The sequence below is a fragment of the Myotis myotis genome, unplaced genomic scaffold, assembly GCF_014108235.1.
Source record: "Myotis myotis isolate mMyoMyo1 unplaced genomic scaffold, mMyoMyo1.p scaffold_m19_p_8, whole genome shotgun sequence".
Taxonomy (NCBI): Eukaryota; Metazoa; Chordata; class Mammalia; order Chiroptera; family Vespertilionidae; genus Myotis; species Myotis myotis.
Window position 1 is genome coordinate 53,925,438 of NW_023416390.1, and position 19,676 is coordinate 53,945,113.

At 38.2% G+C, this 19,676-nt stretch overlaps 2 protein-coding genes across 10 annotated transcripts in view; one reads left to right on the top strand and one right to left on the bottom strand.

The window, feature by feature from the left end:
• DPP4 (dipeptidyl peptidase 4) overlaps nt 1-2,566 on the top strand; it is a 90,437-nt gene extending 87,871 nt beyond the window's left edge. For both annotated transcript variants that reach the window (XM_036320364.1, XM_036320363.1), the window contains one exon: nt 1,571-2,566. In XM_036320364.1, the coding sequence (XP_036176257.1) occupies nt 1,571-1,581 (11 nt within the window). In that variant the 3' untranslated portion in view covers nt 1,582-2,566. The remainder of the gene's footprint in view (nt 1-1,570) is intronic.
• A 4,768-nt stretch (nt 2,567-7,334) lies between these two features.
• Nucleotides 7,335-19,676, bottom strand: part of SLC4A10 (solute carrier family 4 member 10) — a 238,689-nt gene continuing 226,347 nt past the window's right edge. For 5 of the 8 annotated variants that reach the window (XM_036320542.1, XM_036320546.1, XM_036320541.1 and 2 more), the window contains 2 exons: nt 15,789-15,905; nt 7,336-9,390 (listed from right to left, as the gene is read on the bottom strand). In XM_036320542.1, the coding sequence (XP_036176435.1) occupies nt 9,324-9,390; nt 15,789-15,905 (184 nt within the window). In that variant the 3' untranslated portion in view covers nt 7,336-9,323. Of the gene's footprint in view, nt 9,391-14,923; nt 14,963-15,788; nt 15,906-19,676 lie in introns of all 8 variants that reach the window. The other 3 variants (XM_036320544.1, XM_036320543.1, XM_036320547.1) reach the window with 3 other exon arrangements.

Consider the following 19,676-nt stretch of genomic DNA (forward strand, 5'->3'; position numbering starts at 1 on the left):
GCCTCACAGAGGTCTCAGGAGACAGGAACGGAATTAGAAGGGTTGTGGTTCCAATGAGAAGTGGGAGAAGTGAGATCCTTGAACCGCAGACAGAGTAATGTTCAATGATATTAGGGAGTTGGGAGTTGAGAAGCACAACATTCCCTGTGCTTGTCAGACACTGCTCTCCTATTGGTGTGATTGTTCAGTCTCTCCCTATTTTGATTCAGAAATAATCAGTTACTCAGGAAATGTGTGGCAGAGTAATTCTGAAGTGAAACCAGCATGATAAGAGCTCAATTCAAATAGGAAACTCCACCTCTGCCTTGTGTATTACTAGCTTCTCTAACAGTGGAATATTAATAATCCGCACACTTCAGGTTTTGCAATTGGCATGTTGTCTTTTGTTGAACAACCATAGGCAATAAATAATTAGGATTGTTTTATAAAGTCAGAAATGGCTAGAGCAGTTGTTGCCTATATAGTAGGAGGTTTCTAGGTATTAAGTGAAATTCATTTTCTGCACCTGACCTTTTCTGATTAAGAAAAAAAATCTATAATAATAAAAGCATAATAGGCTAATTAGACCAGACAGACAGCCAATGACCTTCCAGACGACCTTCCGGACGAAATTTCATGCATCGGGCCTCTAGTATCTATGTAAATACACATTCATATGTGTGCTGTCTGTATTAGCTGGAAAAGCCTGCTTTTCCTCACTTTCTTGTAACACACACTCTTTGTTGTATGCTCAGTTCAAATGGTGCCCATTGTATAGGAGTGAGATAGTCATTTATACTCAAAACATGTGGTAAATATCTTTTGGGTCAGATTCTTATAAGCGGTTGGGGTTTATTTTTTTCATATTCAAAGAAAAGACATGCTTTAATTAAGCAATTTTTAAAAGTTAATTTATGTCTCCATAATATATGTTTGCCTGGCAATGATGTCTCAGTTGCTTAATGCAGCATGAGTTGATAAATTTTTGCTTCAGGTCAACTCATTCTACATAAATGTCAGACATACAGATAAAATCTCTAGTACAAAATCAAAGTGTTTCCAAATAACACATTTGACTTTTGACTTCACTTATGGAATACCAACGTAGATTTTTCTAGTTTCTTCCTGACATATATTAGGGAAAATTACCTTTAAAAGAACTCATTTATTTTTAATACAGTTTATCTTACTGCAGTGTAGGAGAAATTTGACACTTGCTAACACTTAATTAAAACTAGTGAGCATAATGGGATAAACATTCCATCCTGTGCTTGATATGGTTCTAAGTGTCCTTTGACTCAAATTAGAAATGGATTCGGGTATTTTTATTAGAATATACACATCCTTAAAGCCCAATTCACAGTGAGTTCTTTCCGCACCTTCTGTGGGACAGAACAATTTGCCCTGGGAAAGCTTGGGGGAGGGGGAAGTGAATTAGGCACCCTCGTGATGACGTTTCAGTTCACACACGGATTTGGGAATTAAAACACCCTGTTTTATTCTGTGTATGCTCATGACAGCTCATTTGAATTGATTGCGGGAGAAAAGACAACTGACTTTCTAATTCTGACCTTTTTCTTTCTCTCTTTAGTGGTATACTGACGAAGACCATGGAATCGCTACCAGCACAGCACACCAACATATATATACCCACATGACCCACTTCATAAAGCAGTGCTTCTCTTTACCTTAGCACCTCAAAGCAGCATGCCATTTAAAGCTTATTAAAGCCATTTTGTTTTTATTATCTTAAAACTGCACTGTCAAGATGATCTTTTAAAAAGATTCTCAAATCAAGAAAATTTAAGGTTAACTTTGTTCCCAAATGTCATAGATAGAACACTCAGTGGAGACTTATGTCCTTGCAACAGATTATTGCCTTACAGAAATTTGAAATATTCAGTCTGGTTTTGTTTATTATTTAAAATCACTTTCACATCAGTTGCTGAAACAACTATGAATTGCTTTTATGGGAGCTTTGCATCAGTTTCCTGGGAAGCATTTTATTTTTTTCTAACTGGACTAGTCCAAATCTTGTTCTCTTCTTTAAAGGGACAGCAAGATGTGGGCAGTGATGTCACAGAAACAGGGGGAAGAGAGGACAGGGAGAGAAGCTAGCCCGGCCTGGCTGGGAACCCAAGTCCAAGCACGCTGACCCGACCAGGCTACTGTCAGCGCCGCTCAGAGAAGAGCTGTTCACAGGCAGAAGGGCACAATTTTCTGAGAAAGACTGTTCAAACTGCCTCAGGAAATCATCTATGCAAAGCACTGACTTCTAAGTAAAACCACAGCAGGTGAACAGACTCCAAAGAAATGAGAGGGAAACTGCCAACAATGCAAGGCCCCCAGGTGCCAGTTATGGCTATAGGTGCTACAAAAACACAGCAGGGGTGATGGCAAAGCATTGTAAATGTGCTTTAAAAAATATTGATATTTCCTCCTGAAAGAGGCAGCTTGGAACTGAGATGTGAACACCAGCTTGCCCTATTAAAAGATGAAAATATTTGTATCATAAATCCTAACTTGAAGGCGTCCTTGCACCAATTTTTCTTATTTCTTTGAGCATTTAATTAAAAGAATATTTTTACTTCCTTGGATTTGTTTTTTAAAAATAAACTATAAAATTATGTATTATTATTCCTGTTCTACATACTGTAGAATTTCTCCTGGTCATTTAATAAATGCGCCTTCGTTTTTTTTTTTTTGTTTTTTTTTAGAGGTAATGAGTTTTGTGTCTTGAATCAGACATAAATCACTTTGGCATATGGACACATTTATCCAGAAAGCCTCTTGTTTATTTTGCTTCTTATTCCAGACAGCCTTGTAAACATGCGGAGTTCAGTTCTTGTTAAAAAATAGATACATTTGCCTGGCCTGTGTGGCTCAGTGGTTGAGCATCGACCTATGAACCAGGAGATCATGGTTTAATTCCCAGTAGGAATCATGCAAGAAGCAGCCAATCAATGATTCTCTCTCATCATTGATATTTCTAGCTCTCTCCCTCTCTGAAATCAATAAAAAAATATTTTTTAAAAATTGATACATAGAAATGTTAAATTAAGCATTTCATAAGATTTTCATGAATTTTTCATGAATTTTTTCATTTCAGTTGTTTATATATGTAAAAAACTGATATATATACATATATATAACTATAACTATATATATATATATATATAAATAAAACTTTTGAAAACATCAACTTAAAAATTTTGGTTACTTATGTAATTTATAATTTAATCCCAGGTAACTATGATGAGGCTCATATTATAAGAACAAGTAATATTAACAATATCATCTTGGTAACTCTGATGGCTCAGTAGCATAAAAAAGAGCCAAGTTAATCACTTAAGGTTTTGACTGTTTTTGGATCATATAACTACCAGTATATTAATGAAAGCATAGATTTCAGATGCTGACTTTAGCCTGGCAAAGTAATGACTAGATAACTAAGGAAACATGACTTTTTGCTCAGTTATTTGCAAAATGGCCTCATTTTTTTAAAATTTGATTTTAGAAACTTAAACTTAGCTTCAGACCATTTGTTGGAAAAAGTTATTTCAGACAGTGAGCTATAGCATAAATATCTTAAAATGGAATAAATGGAAAAAATCTGTTAATATTAAACTGGTGAGTCATGCATGGGAATGGACAGAGGATTGTGAAATTCAGCTTTAACTGTATTTTCAGAGCATGCCATTGAGTAGCTTCACTTTAAGTCTCAAATCTCACTCATCCATTGGAATTATAAACTGACATCCAAGCCTGTAGGGTTCTTGTTATAATTTTATTTCTTGATAGAGTTAATCATAGTGAGTAGCTGGACTGATCTTTGCAAAGCTCTATATCCAGAACAGTAGTCATAGAGCATATGTTCACATCCTGGACTGAATTAATAGTCATAAAAGCAAATGAAATGGAAATCCTCCTTTTATCTTAATTGAAACCATAAATGGCATAATATCAGATATTAATAAGACCATTGTACAATAGCAGATGTTGTACAATATCAAATAAATAATAGATAGTAAGACCATTGTGTAATATCAGATATTGTACAATGGCTGACTTGATATTATTGTACAAGTATTGTACAATATCAAAACTGTTTCTTCTGGAACCCAGAGGTAAAAACAATCTCAGCATATTTTTTTGCATAATTAAGGCTGCAAATGGCAATAATGTGACTGAAGTTAAAGTCAGATTTCATTTGACGTTCCCGCCCCCCCTTCCCCCCCCCAAGAGAAGTTTTACTCTCCAATAAGAGTTTTAGCGTTTTGGAAAAGGAAGTTAAAGACATTGACAAATAAGTTAGAGAGAAACTTAGTCTGAGGGCAAGTCTGAAACACCCAGGACCTAATGAAACCTTAAGAGATTCAGACTCACCTGCCATTGTCAGCCGCAGCCTCAGCAGGGACGTGGATGCTGAGATTCCTCTCACAAACAACCTGTTAGAGCAGTGATGGCGAACCTTTTGACCTCGGCGTGTCAGCATTTTGAAAAACCCTAACTTAACTCTGGTGCTGTGTCACATGTAGAAATTTTTTGATATTTGCAACCATAGTAAAACAAAGACTTATATTTTTGATATTTATTTTATATATTTAAATGCCGTTTAACAAAGAAAAAGCAACCAAAAAAATGAGTTTAAAGTAAGAGGAGTTTGTTTTGAGAACTTTGTGACAGTTCTTTTAGCAGTGTCTGAGAACCTTCTTACATATATCCTGAATGACCTGGAGTGGCTATTCAGGATTTCTGACAGATACAAAAGGTTGAGAATGAGAGATGAACATGGTAATAAAGCATAAGTCACTACCAATAAGAAAACTCAGAGCAGGGCATTAGTAAGACCAATGTCATGCTCAGTAAAAATTTATCATCTTTCTGCATGTCATCTTTCTGTGATAATATTGATATTTAAATTTAATAAAAAGAAAGATAATTTTCTTACAGTTAAATTGCGAATGGTATCTTTTCTGGTATTACAGACTTTAAACAAACTCAATTAAAGTTCTTAATCTACATAATCTTTAATCTTTCCCTGAAAAGTCACCACAAATTTGGCTGATATTTAAAATGCATGTACTGTATAGAGAGAAGTGTGGCCCATCCAACTGCAAAAACCCAAACTATTCCATTAAGTTTTTCCTGTCCAAAGTCATGATATTTGTGACTCGTGAGCATGAAAAAAAAAGTAGTTCACTGAGTAGGTTCGGTTCCCAATGTTAATCACAGAAATATGAGTGACAAAGAAAATATAATATAACTGAGAAGGAACATTGCACATCTTAACCTGAGTCTGGTTGCATGAGCTTGAGTGAGTGCCCTGATAAATGAGGAAGGCACCCAACGCTCACCTTCTGCTGGAGATTCAGGGTACTGCAGCTGAGGTTACATAGACATGGGTTATCTCCGAACCACCTCCCACAGTGAGAAACACATTTTAAAGACCATTGCTTAGCCTCTTTGAACGTCAGTTTCTGAATATGAAAGAAGTGCAAAAACACCTGCTGATTACTTATATATTATGGCATTATATCTATGCCTGGCACCTTGCTTTCCCTTTTTTCTACCTCCTAGCCACAACTATTTAGCTTCCTCTCCTAGTTTGATGACACCATAGATTGTTCAGATTTTCACTTGAGCCTTGTGTGTCCACAGGTGCTAGATACACTTCAAAAATAAGCATTTCTTGCCTGACAGGCGTGGCTCAGTGGTTGAGTGTCGACCTATGAACCTGGAGGTCACTGGTTCAATTCCCAGTCAGGGCATATGCCCGGGTTGCGGGCTCAATTCCCAGTGTGGGGCGTGCAGGAGGCAGCCTATCAATGATTCTCTCTCATCATTGATGTTTCCATCTCTCTCTCCCTCTCCCTTCCTGTCTGAAATAAATAAACTCAATAAAAATATTTTTTTAAAATAAGCATTTCTTTTTGTTCCAAAATTAATATGTGAGTGAGAATCTTTTTTGGATCTTTAATCATTCTTAGTAAATTGATCAATAGCATCTTCTGATACATTTTACTTATAATTCTGTCCACGGCCTTTGCTGGGTGGATAAAGAGCAGAACACAGAACTAGGGTCTGGAGAGTTACAAAGGAGAGATAAACACTATTCCTGCCTTCAGGGAGCTTATAAACAAATGGCAGAAGTAAGTTACATGGCAGACATCTATGACTACACCCGCATCTGATGACAAGACTATGTAGATACAAAGCTGAGTCCATGGTAAAAATGGATGTAATGAAGAGAATTTAAGTATGGGTGGGAGCAGGTGGCCTCTAGGCCCAGATGAACCAGCCACTGGCTGAATTTTGTACTACACTGAGATTTCTTCAACAGTCTCAGGATTACTGTGATATCATGCTTTTCTTTTCTTTTTTTAAAATATATTTTTATTGATTTCAGAGAGAAAGAGAGAGAGAGAGAGAGAGAGAGAGAGAAGTATCAATGATGAGAGAGAGAATCACTGATTGGCTGCCTCCTGCTCACACCCCCACCCCCACCCCGCCCACTTGGGATCGAGCCCACAACCTGGGCATGTGCCCTTGACTGGAATCAAACCCGGGACTCTTCAGTCCATAGGCCAACGCACTATCCACTGAGCCAAACCAGCCAGGGCGATATCATGTTTTTCAAAACATTTATTTCCAAGTAGAACTCAAACACATTATCTAAAGGAATGCTCTACATAAAAGGATTTATAATATAGCTATTATATCTGGAGTGACCTACTAAGTACCCAGGGAGTACACTTCAGTCTCTTTGGATGCAGTCTTAATAGAAGTTTATAGACCACTCACAGAGTTTGGTTTGAGCCTTGGAGAACCATCCTGGGAGCAGCATCCCTAAGGAAGTGATTCCACTTTTCTCCCACAATGCTCTCTACTCTGTGGCCAAACAAATCTTCCAAATATTCATGTATCACCATTACTCAAAACTCAAATATTCTAATACAGAAGTTAACACCACTTATAATGTTTTCAACTGTGTTTCTACCTTTTCTCACGGTCTCCACTCCCCTCCTAACACTCCACCATATCGGGCTGCTTGTTGGCTAGTTATCACACATACTTTAATTATTTTTTTTTATTTCAATATGGACATGTATTTGAGAATCTTTGCAGTTCTTGGAGTAGGTTTCCTTTCCCATATCCATCCTAATTCATATGCTACCTCTTATCTAACATTTTCTTCAAACTCTGCCCTACTCCAAGTAGTTCCAACCTTGAATTATTCACTGCTTTAATCATACTACCAATTTATTGTATATCACATTATGTTATAGCTATATGTCTAAAGAAACAGGTCAATGCAGAGGAAAAAAGACAAGACACTTGAATCACAATTTAAAATGTGCAAGAAAATTAGTTAGGATAAATATTTATTTCCACATAACATTTCTTAGTTGTGAAAAACACAATATCCTAGTCACATTTACACTTTACTTAAACTTTGCAATAAATTACATTCAAGATATTCACTAATTTTGACCAGGAATCTGAAATTAGGAAGAAATATATAACACTACATTTTTCTTATATTTTTATATGATTTCAAAATAGTAGGATTAACATAAGGATATCATTAAAATTCACACAAGAACAAAATGACTATAAAAATACTCAGAAATACAGAATTTCATTGGATATGACTGCTTATTCAAATAGGTGACCATGTGAAGGTTTTAATTCACTACGATCATTTTTAACAGAACAGTTATTCATATATGAAAACACTAGTAGGCTGCTTATGGGACTGACTGCTAGTCTAAATCATAAAGCAATGGGAGTGTTTATAATGTAGTATCTGTATTACAAAATATACAAAGGCAACACATTGAGAATGGAAAGTTTCTGTATTTTTTTCCTTGGCATTTATAAACACAGACTTGGTTCACTGCATATTCTTCTTATATTTTTTAGGCTTATGTTCCATAAAAGAAATGGCTCCTTAAAAGATTCTGAGGGGAATTTTTCAGAAGGCATCAAAATGTTGAACCTAATGAAGGCTTTGTTATTAGTGATTTTTTTACCCTTTAGAAGCTTAATCACAAGACCTTTCCCCCCTCACTTTTCATGTGCACTTATGCACAGAATATGCAATGAATAGTTTGGAAAAGCAACAGGGCTCTGAATGATTATCAAATTGGACACTGAAGATCACTGATCATTCTTGGGAAACAAGAGAACTACATGATTTGGTTTTTGTTAACTTCACAATTCATCAAAAACAAAAAAAAATACTGTATTCTTAGTAATGCTCAAAAATTCTCAACTTTTCTTCCTTTATATAAGCTTAGTAAACATGATTTCATATGAACTGAAATATCTACAGAAGCTTTTCAAACAGAATCTGAAAATTTCATTTAAAATTATTTTTCTACAACATGCATTTAATTAAAAAGTGGAAAAGAGCTTTGTAGAAAAACAGAGACCTGTCAGTCTAACATTAGAACATGATTCAGAAGCAGCTTTAAGCAGTACATGACCTTTAGCAGCAGAGAACTGTACAGAAGTGGAATTTCATGTACAATGACTCACCATTGGTATTCCAAGAGTTTGTATATAATAGATTTATTTGGAAAATATTCATTGTCAACGGGAGAGAAATTTAACAGCATATTTCCCATAAAGGTTCTTTTGAAAATCTCACAAAACTTACAAAGTTTTTCTAAAGCATTTCGTACAAGCCTAGTATTTGATCATGTAATCACAACTTGAATTTTAAGCAAATACTACTTGACTCTTTGCATTAGTGTCTGATTCTTTTAAACAAGTTGTGAATAGGTTTCTACATATTTTTTTCAAATTTAAGTTTTAGCTACATATAAATTCTTAACTATTAAATGTATCATATTAAATCAAGGAAGTGCACAAATTCAATTGTTAAAAAATGCTTTCCAACTAAATTTTTAATCTGGTTATTGTGAAATAAGTCACTAATACAAAATAAGAAGTAAGACTACCTTTCAAAATTCTTCTCAATGAAATTACCAGGTATCCTCAGGTCACTACAGTAGGAAAATACAAACTAGGTAAATATGACTTATCTCTTTAAGAAAGCGATTGCTCTCATAAAACTGGCAATGAGAATCCAGTGTTTACAAATGCCTAACACACCGCAAGGAATGCAGAGGTTCTTCAGTAGCTATTGTATATGCTCACAAGTGTGTCTCACTGCTCAGAAGTTTAAACACAAAAAGAAACAAGTATTGCACTACTTACAGTATGAAGGTGGATTTGGGATGAGAGACAGAATTTACAATACATGATCAAAGCAGTTTTATTAATAATTGTGGCACTCTTCTCATAGATTTGTAAAAAATAAATTGAAGATCAAGTCATAGACAAGTCTCCCTGTCAACACCTTTCTGTGAGTCAGCTTTCTTCTCTTTTCGGCTTTCACTGCTACAGGGGGGAAAAGGAGAAATTTATTACTGCAATTCAGCATGGCTACTGTGAGATCTGCTTGCTCAGACACAAAACCCATCGGCCCCGAAGCGCCACAAGGGCCCTTAGGCATTGCGCTCTCATGCTGGGAGCACACACAGATAGATAGCAACAATTAAAATCCTCCGTACTCAGTGAGATAGAAACCAAGAACTGCAAAAAAGGGGGAAATTCAAAACACAGACAGCAAAGACCAGACATTTTAAAAACAGTTTCAAAAGCATGCAGGATTAATACCGTGGTTTTCATTTGGGAAAATGAATCACCGATGATCACTGAAAATGCCAGTTATGGCCATCTTAAGATAGCACTGACACTGTAAATGACACAAACGAGATGTCCCAGAAGGTATTTCTGGGCTCTGCTGCAAGTGGCCCGTCCTCTGTGCATGGACTGGATCCTGCATCTCAGTGAGAACCCTGTCCTGGTCAGTAGGTCTGGAAGGAGGTGGCCACCCTGCACACTGCCCTCCGGACATCCGTGCCGTCTCTTAACAGAGAGACCCTGTCCATCCCAGAAACAATGTTCCACCTCACTCAGTCCAGAATAAATTCATTCCCAAGTGGCTTCTATTTTAGCTATTCCGTAGTTAATTTCATTAATGGGCAAGCTGGTAATGTGACTCTCCCATCTTGTCTTCTTTTTCCTCAATATTTTTCTGATGTACATTTTTCCTACTCTCCGACTGACAGTTTTTGTGGAAACTTCCAACAATGTGCTCACATGCTCGAAGCTCACACTGAGAGCATATGCTTCCCAAAGGGCAGGTGCTCCTCCCCACTACTTGCCTCCAAAGCTGAGCCGCTCTGTGACCCTCCCTGCTGCTGGCAGGGAGGGCAGCCCACAGCTGGCCGGCCTCTGAGGCCTGAGTGGAAAAACCCAGACACTGTTACTGTTCATGTTAGCCCTTAATATAAATTTATAAAATAGTTGCTGGTTTTAATTTCTTGGTTTTAATAACTCTTTTCCAAGGATTAAAGTGACAGTTAAAACCCTTTATTCTGTGGGGTCTCCTGTGCAGCTTTTACAATGGTCAATAACTTAGATATATTCTAAGAGTGTGTTTTTTAAATTGTTTTTCCTCCATTTCAAGCTAGAAACAGCCTTTCTCAGTTGTCACCACCACCCGGCACCATCAGGTAAGAAGTGCCGGAGCTTCTGCCATCGGTGGCACGCTGCCAGTGCTGAGAGCTGGTGTGAGCGAGTGTCTATGGCACCCGGGTTTATGCCTGCCACACTTCTCAGCGCATGCTACTTGCAGGTCAGAGCAAAGCAACTCTTCTCACTTTTCTTTTCTCCTTCCATGAGAAGAGATGACAGTGTGCGCATGATGTGTTGAGAGCCTTAACTCTGTATTTTTAACTCCTCTATCTAAATGACTCACTTTCCTCCACTTTAAGTTCCTTTCATGACAAGTGTCTACTACCCTACTTTCCAAATAAACTTTTCCTGGGGCTCTACCTGACTCCCAGTCTCTTCAGCCAAACAAAGCCAATGAGAAGGGGCAGCTGGGGCAGGGAAGAAAGCCCTGGGCTTGGAACAGAAAATTACATCCTGTTCCTGGGAGCTGAGCATGAGCTGTATGACCTTGGCCAGTTGTTTAACTTTTCTGGAACCTGTTTCCTCATCTGTGAATTGGTTTGACCTGGATGACAAAGTTCTCCTGTAGCTTGAATGCCAGGATTCTGAGGCTGGTATTCCCAACTCCAGTGAACGCCTGTCTTTTGAAAGATGGAAGGACAGATCCTATCTGCAGGAGATTTCGGGGACAGAGACACACTGCCCTCCATCTGTGCACAGTTTCTAAGTGCACAGAGCCCTGCTCCATGTGCTTTTGATAAATGAGCAAACGCCTCGTGCACTCTTAGTCACTAAGAGTGGAAAAGAGAGACTCAGGATGTCAACGTGGTTCCAGACACGCTTCCTCCTGATGTGCTACTTTGATCATACTGGTTGTTCGGTTACAAAACAACCAATTATGATTCAGGATTTTAAAACTCTAAATCAGTGGTTTTTGTATTAGATTTCAGAACGCTATGAAGCAGAAGTTTTATAACCACCTCAAAATATCTATAAAAAATAGAAAATTAAATTGTCTTACTGTATGGCTATTACTCTGTTCCTGGTTACACTGATTTTCTCATTGCCAACCAATTATAAACTTTCATTGTAATAGAGTGTATATATTTATTAACTATATTACATATATGTCATATCTATTATGTACTATTATAATAAAAATACATTGCATGTCTATTACATGCCATATATATAACACATATTACATGTTTAATGTAATATATAGATATAGATCATATTGTATAGTACTCTGAAAAGACCAATGGCTAGAAAATGAATGAGACAGTGTCTCTTCCCTTGAGGAGTTACAATTTAAAATAAAAGAAAGTAAAATTTCAAGAGAGAAAACAACTTGACCCACTACATCCACGCTGCTAAGCAATCTTGAAACTGTTATTTTTCAATGACACCAAAACAGAAAATAAACAACATTTACCAACAGTCATGACAGGACCTAGGAAATCAGAGCAAGAAAGAAGACGGTGGTGGGAGTGGGGACATGACACACAGAGGAGCAGGGAGGGTGGTCGCAGAGCCTAGCCCAGGGGTGGGCAAACTTTTTGACTCGAGGGCCACAATAGGTTCTTAAACTGGACCGGAGGGCCGGAACAAAATCATGGATGGAGTGTTTGTGTGAACTAATATAAATTCAAAGTAAACATCATTACATAATTACATAAAAGGGTACGGTCTTTTTTTTTTTTTAGTTTTATTCATTTCAAATGGGTCGGATCCGGCCCGCGGGCCGTAGTTTGCCCACGGCTGGCCTAGCCTCTGCCACCAGGGCAAACCTGCTTTTCCCAGGTACCTTCCCAAGGAACATCCAGCTTGGTGTCAGTTTATAAAGCATGGCAGCTGCTCAGCTATTCTATGCAATGAAACCTGTTTCCACAATCCACTCAATGAGCTGAAGGGAGCTTGTCCCATGTGTGAATAGCACCACTGAACTAGTCAAGTTAAACATCCCACAGGGGTGGTAGAATTCCAGTTAGCTCCTAGGAACTTCTTCCAGAGGACCTTTCAGTTACACTGAATAAAATTTCTTGTCAATAAAAAGTGAATGAAATAATGGAGAAAACATAACTGCTATTCCAAATTCCACTAACAAAGGGTATCTAGGCTCCTCTGTTAGGCAAGGATAACCAGGGATGGGGGATGGAGGAGCCAGTTTAGGTCTCAAGAGATAGAAACCCTGGTAATCTGGTCTTTTTAAAAAATATATATATTTTTATAGATTTGATGGAGGAAGGAAGAGGGGGAGATAGAAACATCAATGATGAGAGAGAATCATTGGTCAGCTGCCTCCTGCACTGCATGGCCCCCAGTGGGGATCAAGCCTGCAACCCGGGTATATGCCCTTGACCAGAATCGAACCCTTGACCCTTCAGTCCGCAGATTGACGCTCTATCCACTGAGCGAAACGGGCTAGGGCTGGTAATCTGGTCTTTAGGCCTTGTTTTTGCCAATGGATAATCTAGTAGGCACAAAATTTTCATAGTTTCTGGTCATCATACTTTAATGCTCCAACAGATACAAAGAGAAAGCAGTGGTTTGAGGAGGATATTGCTGTTATTAGTATTGGTGGTTTTAGGATTTCTGGAAGCCACACTCTTTCTCAGTTTCCATTGTTATGAAGATGAAAGACATTAACCACTAACTGAGAGCTATTTAATCACATACAGATTTTATTACATCTAAAGGTTAAAAAAACAAACAAACAAACAAGAAAACTGGGTAAACTTTCATTCCACAATAGATTCTCATGCTAGTTGGAATATATATTCAAAGAATAAAGAACAAGTGGATATATCAAAATATAAATTATGGTCTATTTAAAACTGGACCTGCTTAAGACAGACACATTACATTGGTCACTAGAGTTAATCTCGTGTCTGAAATAATCTACATACATATTTTTAAAACAACTAGGCTTTTCTAGTGAAAAACATTACTTGACTTTACTACTTACTTTAAGGAGTACCTAAACTATCATAAAAACGTTTGCTTGGCCCTGACCAGGTAGCTCAGTTGGTTGGAGCATCGTCTGTACACCAAAAGGTTGCGGGTTCCATTCCCGGTCAGGGCACATACCTAGGTTTCAGGTTTGATCCGTGGTAGGGGCACATACAGGAGGCAATTAACCTCTGTTTCTTCTTACATCGATGTTTCTCTCTCTTCCCCTTCCTCTCTCTAAAATTGGGTGAGGATTAAAATCACACACACACACACACACACACACACACACACACACAAACAACAACTTTTGCTTGAACCAAAGAAAAGCAGAGACAGAGTTTGCACTAATGGATTCGTATACTACAGGAAGAAAAGCCATCTATAAGTTCAAGTGTCTCAAATTCTCCACATATTCCCATATCTGGCATTTATTTTGAACCCATAAACTTTGAGTTCAATTTTTTTTATAAATCAGAGAAATGCCATATTTTTAATATTAGAGTCCACAGGCACGTATTTTAAGGGTCTGAGAAATTACCCCTCTCATAACTCTGATTTTCTTTCAAGACTTCTAGCAAAACTGTGTTGCTGTGAGAATGGCTCTATCAGACTATAGCAGGGGTCTTTGGGAAAGGATGATTAAGCACGTTTTAGAATAAAACATGACCTCTGCTTGAGCCAAGCAAAGAAATACATGGAGACTTTAAAGTCCAGTTAAAAGACAGGAAGCATCAACCGGATGCTTTGAGAGAGTATATTGAGTAATTTATATTAACCTCCTTTGGAGTAAGCGTTGGGTAGTTGACTGAGGAGAGGGGGTGAGGTGGGGAGGGGGAGAGAGAGAGAGAGAGAGAGAGAGAGAGAGAGAGAGAGAGAGAGAGAGATCCCAGCTTTCTGGGGTGAACTCTTACACATTTGTTTTTCTTGTTTATGCTGTTGAGAACAGAGATGACACTGAAGCAGCATGCCATTTTGGGGTGACAAAAACCAGCAACAAGAGGTACTCCCTAAGTCTAATGTAGCCTCTTTTTCTAGCCCATGTTTCCAAATATTTCTCACGAAGCCAGATAAAGCTTGCAGGTTTGGAAGCATGGTGGTGCATAAATGGAAGAGCCCAGCTTTGCAATCACTTAATGCAAGGGATACATTTTCTTTTTCCAATATAGAAATGGAAACATTACTAAATACAGTTCTATGATATTTGTTGATTTATATATGAAGCATTTGTATAAATCATGTGGGGGAGACGTTTACTCAAGTTTCAAACCCTTTTAAAGAGCTGAGTCGTCATAGGAATGCCATATGCAGTCTGATACTGGATCTAAGCCCACGACTCTGCATGCCTTTTGCCTCCCCAAAACTCACACAGAGAACATAGGCTGACCAGCTTTCTAGAAGACACCATTTAACATAAGGAAATACAATTAAGGAGTAAGTTTGAGGGAGAGGGTCTTACCTTTGGGGAATCAGCTTCTAGAGTGATTAGGAAGGGGAGCTTATGACAAAAATGTAATATAAAAATTAAGTAGAAATAGTTAATTTAAGGTCATAAAAATAAAGGAACTTAATAATTAAACATGGTCCCAAATCCCTCAATCACTCTTTAATAAGAAGATATATTAGCATAACAGAGATTTTTATTTAGATCAGCATCTAAGTAGGCTGATGGTTTGAATATCTTATTTGTAAATTCTGGAAAATTTAGTTGGAAATCCTATGATGACTCTTGTTATTTAAGGACACACTCTTCCCCCAGCATGCATTCAAAACTATCATCCACAACTACAGGACTTGTTTGTAATGCTTTCATGGATAAGTAAGAGTGAACAGAACTTTCTGGAGCTGAAAGTTTGGGGGTAAGGAGGTTAGAGAACATTTTCAAGGGGTTGAGTAGGAGACTGGAAATATGCTAAATACAAAATCACCATTTTATGTTTCATATGAGTTTTTGAAAGGACATGGGGGAGTGCAAAATGTGGTCAGACATCGACAGGGTTCCTGGGAAGTGGGTGATAAGGGAAAACAATTAAATCTTACTGCAAAAGACTAGGCCAAAATGAATGTCCAAAGATGTCATGCATTGGGACCCATTTATAGCACCATTACTCCCCACTGTCATAGTTTTGGAGTGAACTTTTAATTTGAAAGGGAGATAAAAACAATACCAACTAATACGATAATTACAATTTCTACCCACTTTTCAAAATAATTTTCTGAAATACTTTACATCTAAATTTGATGAAAAACTATTATACTTTTGCTATTGGATTCATGTCAATAGCTGGGATCAGTATAAATTAATATTATATTAGAATTCAAACCTTTTAGAAGGAAAGCTTGACTCCTTTTCTTTTGAGTTATCGGCAGTAATCAGAAGGTTTCTCCACAAGGCAGTCTTTGACATTTCATCAGAAATATTGATCACAGATGGATCACCTCTAGATAGTTTACCCAAAATGAAATAATAAACAATAAATAAGCAATTGAAGATATTTAGTGATAGAAACAAATATAGGACAATAGTATGCCTGTGTGTGTGTGTCTGTATATGTGTGTATATATATACATATATATATACATATATATATTTCTTTTGATAATTAAAAATTTAAAAGTATTGAATATTTTTCTCAATTAAAACATTTATTAAAAATAAAAATCTAGACAATATATTCTAGTTACATAGAAACTGGTTTTGGCTACAGTTTTCCAAATTTATTTCAAATTGTAAAGATCAGGTGCTGCATATTCACTGCCTAGACTCTTCCCCTAATATTTGTAGCACAGCAGACCCACTTCACCCTCTGCTTAGACTCTACAGTTACTCCCACTCACTCAGAGCAAAAGGCAAGTAGATGGACTATTAGGCTCTGTTCCCACCTTCACCATCCTACTTCATCTCCTGCTCTCACTCCCCTGCTCCTTCCTCTCCAACCATATGCAATGGCTTCCTGACTGTTCTGAATCACCACAAGGCTTGTTGCTGCCTCACAACCTTGTACCTGCTCTTCCCTCTGCCTGCAATGTTCCTTCACATGGTACAAACCTTTCCCTCCTTTGTTCAAATGCCACCTACTCAGACAGGCCTTTGCTGACTATTCTATTTAAAATTTCTATTTTTATCCCCTCAAAGCACCCTCATTCCTCTTTTTTCACTTTTTGTTTTTATTGTACTTTTCATTACCTAAAATAGTATCTATACTAATAAAAGGGTAATAATGCTAATTAGACCAGTTCAAGCAGACATCTTCCAGATGTCTGTCTTCCTTCCAGACAAAGCCACGGTGGCAGGGGCTGAGGCAGAGGTAGTTAGGGATGATCAGGTTGGCATGGGGGCAGTTAGGGGAGACCAGGCCAGCAGGGGGCAGTTAGGGGGCAACCAGACCAGCAGGGGGGCAACTAGGGGGTGATCAGGCAGACAGAGTGGTTAGGGGTGATCAGGCAGGCTGGCAGAAGAGCAGTTAGGGGGCAACCAGGCTGGCAGGGGACCAGGTAGGGGGTGAGCAGGCCAGCAAGCAGAGGCAGTTTGGGGCAATCAGGTAGGCAGGTAGAGTGGTTAGGGGCCAATAGGCAGCCAGGCAGGCAAGCAATTAGGAGCCAGCAGTCTCAGATTGCGAGAGGGCTGTTCGACTGCCAGTTTAGGGTAGCAGGATTGGGCCTAAATTGGCAGGTGGACATCCCCCGAGGGGTCCAGGATTGGAGAGGGTGCAGGCCAGGCTGAGGGACTCCCACCCAGTGCACGAATTTCGTGCACCAGGCCTCTAGTAGTATTATATTTGTTGGTATGTTTATTTTCTGTCTCCCCCTACCTCTAGTCTACTTGAATATAAGCTTTATGGAGAATTCTTGACCATTGCCCCACTGCTGTTCCCCCAGACAGAGCCTGGCACTTCATACTTACTCAACAAATATCCTTTATAATAAAAGCCTAATACTATAAGAGTCTGGTCATCCGGTCAACCAATACTAATGATATGCTAAGGCTGCTCAACCGCTCACTATGACGTGACCACCAGGGGGCAGACGCTCCGACTGGTACGTTATCTTGCTGCTGGTGTCCAGCCAATTGGGACTGAGCAAGATGGGCCGGACATGCCCTGGAGCCCTCCTGCAGTCCCTCTCTGGCTGGCCAAACTCCCGCGTCCCTTCCCAGCCCTGATTGTGCACCAGTGGGGTCCCTGGGCCTGGCTTGCACCCTCTCACAATCTGGGACCCTTTGGGGGGTGTCAGAGAGCTGTTTTTGACCTGATTTCGCAGGCCAGAAAGGGACCCCACTGGTGCATGAATTTGTGCACTAGGCCTCTAATCTAGTGATAGTGAGCCTTTTGAGCTCGGCGTGTCAGCATTTTGAAAAACCCTAACTTAACTCTGGTGCCGTGTCACATATAGAAATTTTTTGATATTTGCAACCATAGTAAAACAAAGACTTATATATTTGATATTTATTTTATATATTTAAATGCCATTTAACAAAGAAAAATCAACCAAAAAAATGAGTTCGCGTGTCACCTCTGACACGCGTGTCATAGGTTCGCCATCACTGCTCTAGTCTGTTAAATAAATGAAGGCATCCTGTGTATTTGGCTGGGTTCTTTCCCAGTGGCTTGGGGAGCTTGTAATATCAGCACTTATACCAGGCTGGGTGTTTTATTTTGTTTGCATTTTTAAATGGCACCAATTATAGGTGACATCCATAACGTTCCAAAACATTCCCACGGCTAGAAACACAAGCAAAATGCAGCAGAGACAAGTCATAGACCAAGTCAAGGAAAGTTTCATTGATTGAGAAAATAGCACTCTTCTCACTACATGTACAAAAGATTCTCTGCTGTGAAAAAGAAAGGAAAGAAAGAAAGAGAGGAGAGAGAGAGAGAGAGAGAGAGAGAGAGAGAGAGAGAGAGAGAGAGAAAGAGAAAGAAGAAGAAGAAGAAGAAGAAGAAGAAGAAGAAGAAGAAGAAGAAGAAGAAGAAGAAGAAGAAGAAGAAGAAGAAGAAGAAAAGAAGGAGGAGGAGGAGGAGGAGGAGGAGGAGGAGGAGGAGGAGGAGGAGGAGGAGGAAGGGAGGGAGGAAGGAAGGAAGGAAGGAAGGAAGGAAGGAAGGAAGGAAGGAAGGAAGAAAAGAAAGAGAGAGAAATAAAATCCTAGCCTGACCTCACATGGCTCTCATTGCTAGTTTTCACAAGAGGGCAACAAATACAATTTTTAAGAGAAACACTAAGGGTCTAGAGCAGTGATGGTGAACCTTTCGAGCTCAGTGTGTCAGCATTTTGAAAAACCCTAACTTAACTCTGGTGCCGTGTCACATATAGAAATTTTTTGATATTTGCAACCATAGTAAAACAAAGATTTATATTTTTGATATTTATTTTATATATTTAAATGCCATTTAACAAAAAAAAAAACAACCAAAAAAATGAGTTCGCGTGTCACCTCTGATACGCGTGTCATAGGTTCGCCATCACTGGTCTAGAGCAACACCTTGGGTCTCATGGGCCCCTTTCCTTGCCTAATCTAGACATGTATTCATTAATTCCTCTAATTCACCTAGCCTTTGGGAACTCAAAGCATAAAATCAAGTAATTCCCTAAAGAGTGTCATGTGGAGTACAAGTTTCTTAAGATATGTGACAGTTTTGTGAGCAAATAAGTTTGGAAAATGCTGGATTAAACCGTTGAACTTTTTTTTAATGCAGTACTATTTAGATTTCTGAATATGCCAATGTGCTTTGTGAATTTACAAACTGGAATACAGTATGGGACATTTTCCAAACTTATTTAACCACATAATCCTTTTGAAAGTGGTATCATCTGAAACTAGGTTTCTATAGAATACACTTGAGAATATGCTGACTCAACTAAATAATCAACAGGACTTTAAAACTTAAATATTGTTTTTAAAAAGATAAAGCACTTTCTATGCTTGTGCCTGTGCTTAAGTGGTACAAAATTATATATGTTTTAAATCTAGGAAATATGATTTTACAGTAAGACCCTGAAGATCTAGAAGACTCTTTTTTTAACACTATGACAAATTTCCTCCTCAGAGAAAAGTCTCTTCTGCTTTTTTACGGCATTGCCTTATATTATTCCTAAGTACTTTGAGACAATATATAGAATTTTTTAGCCAGATACTTTCAAAATTTTTATTATAATTTATAGGAGTTTGCTTTCTTTTGCTATATCTTTGTGCATAAAGACAATTAGCATATTTT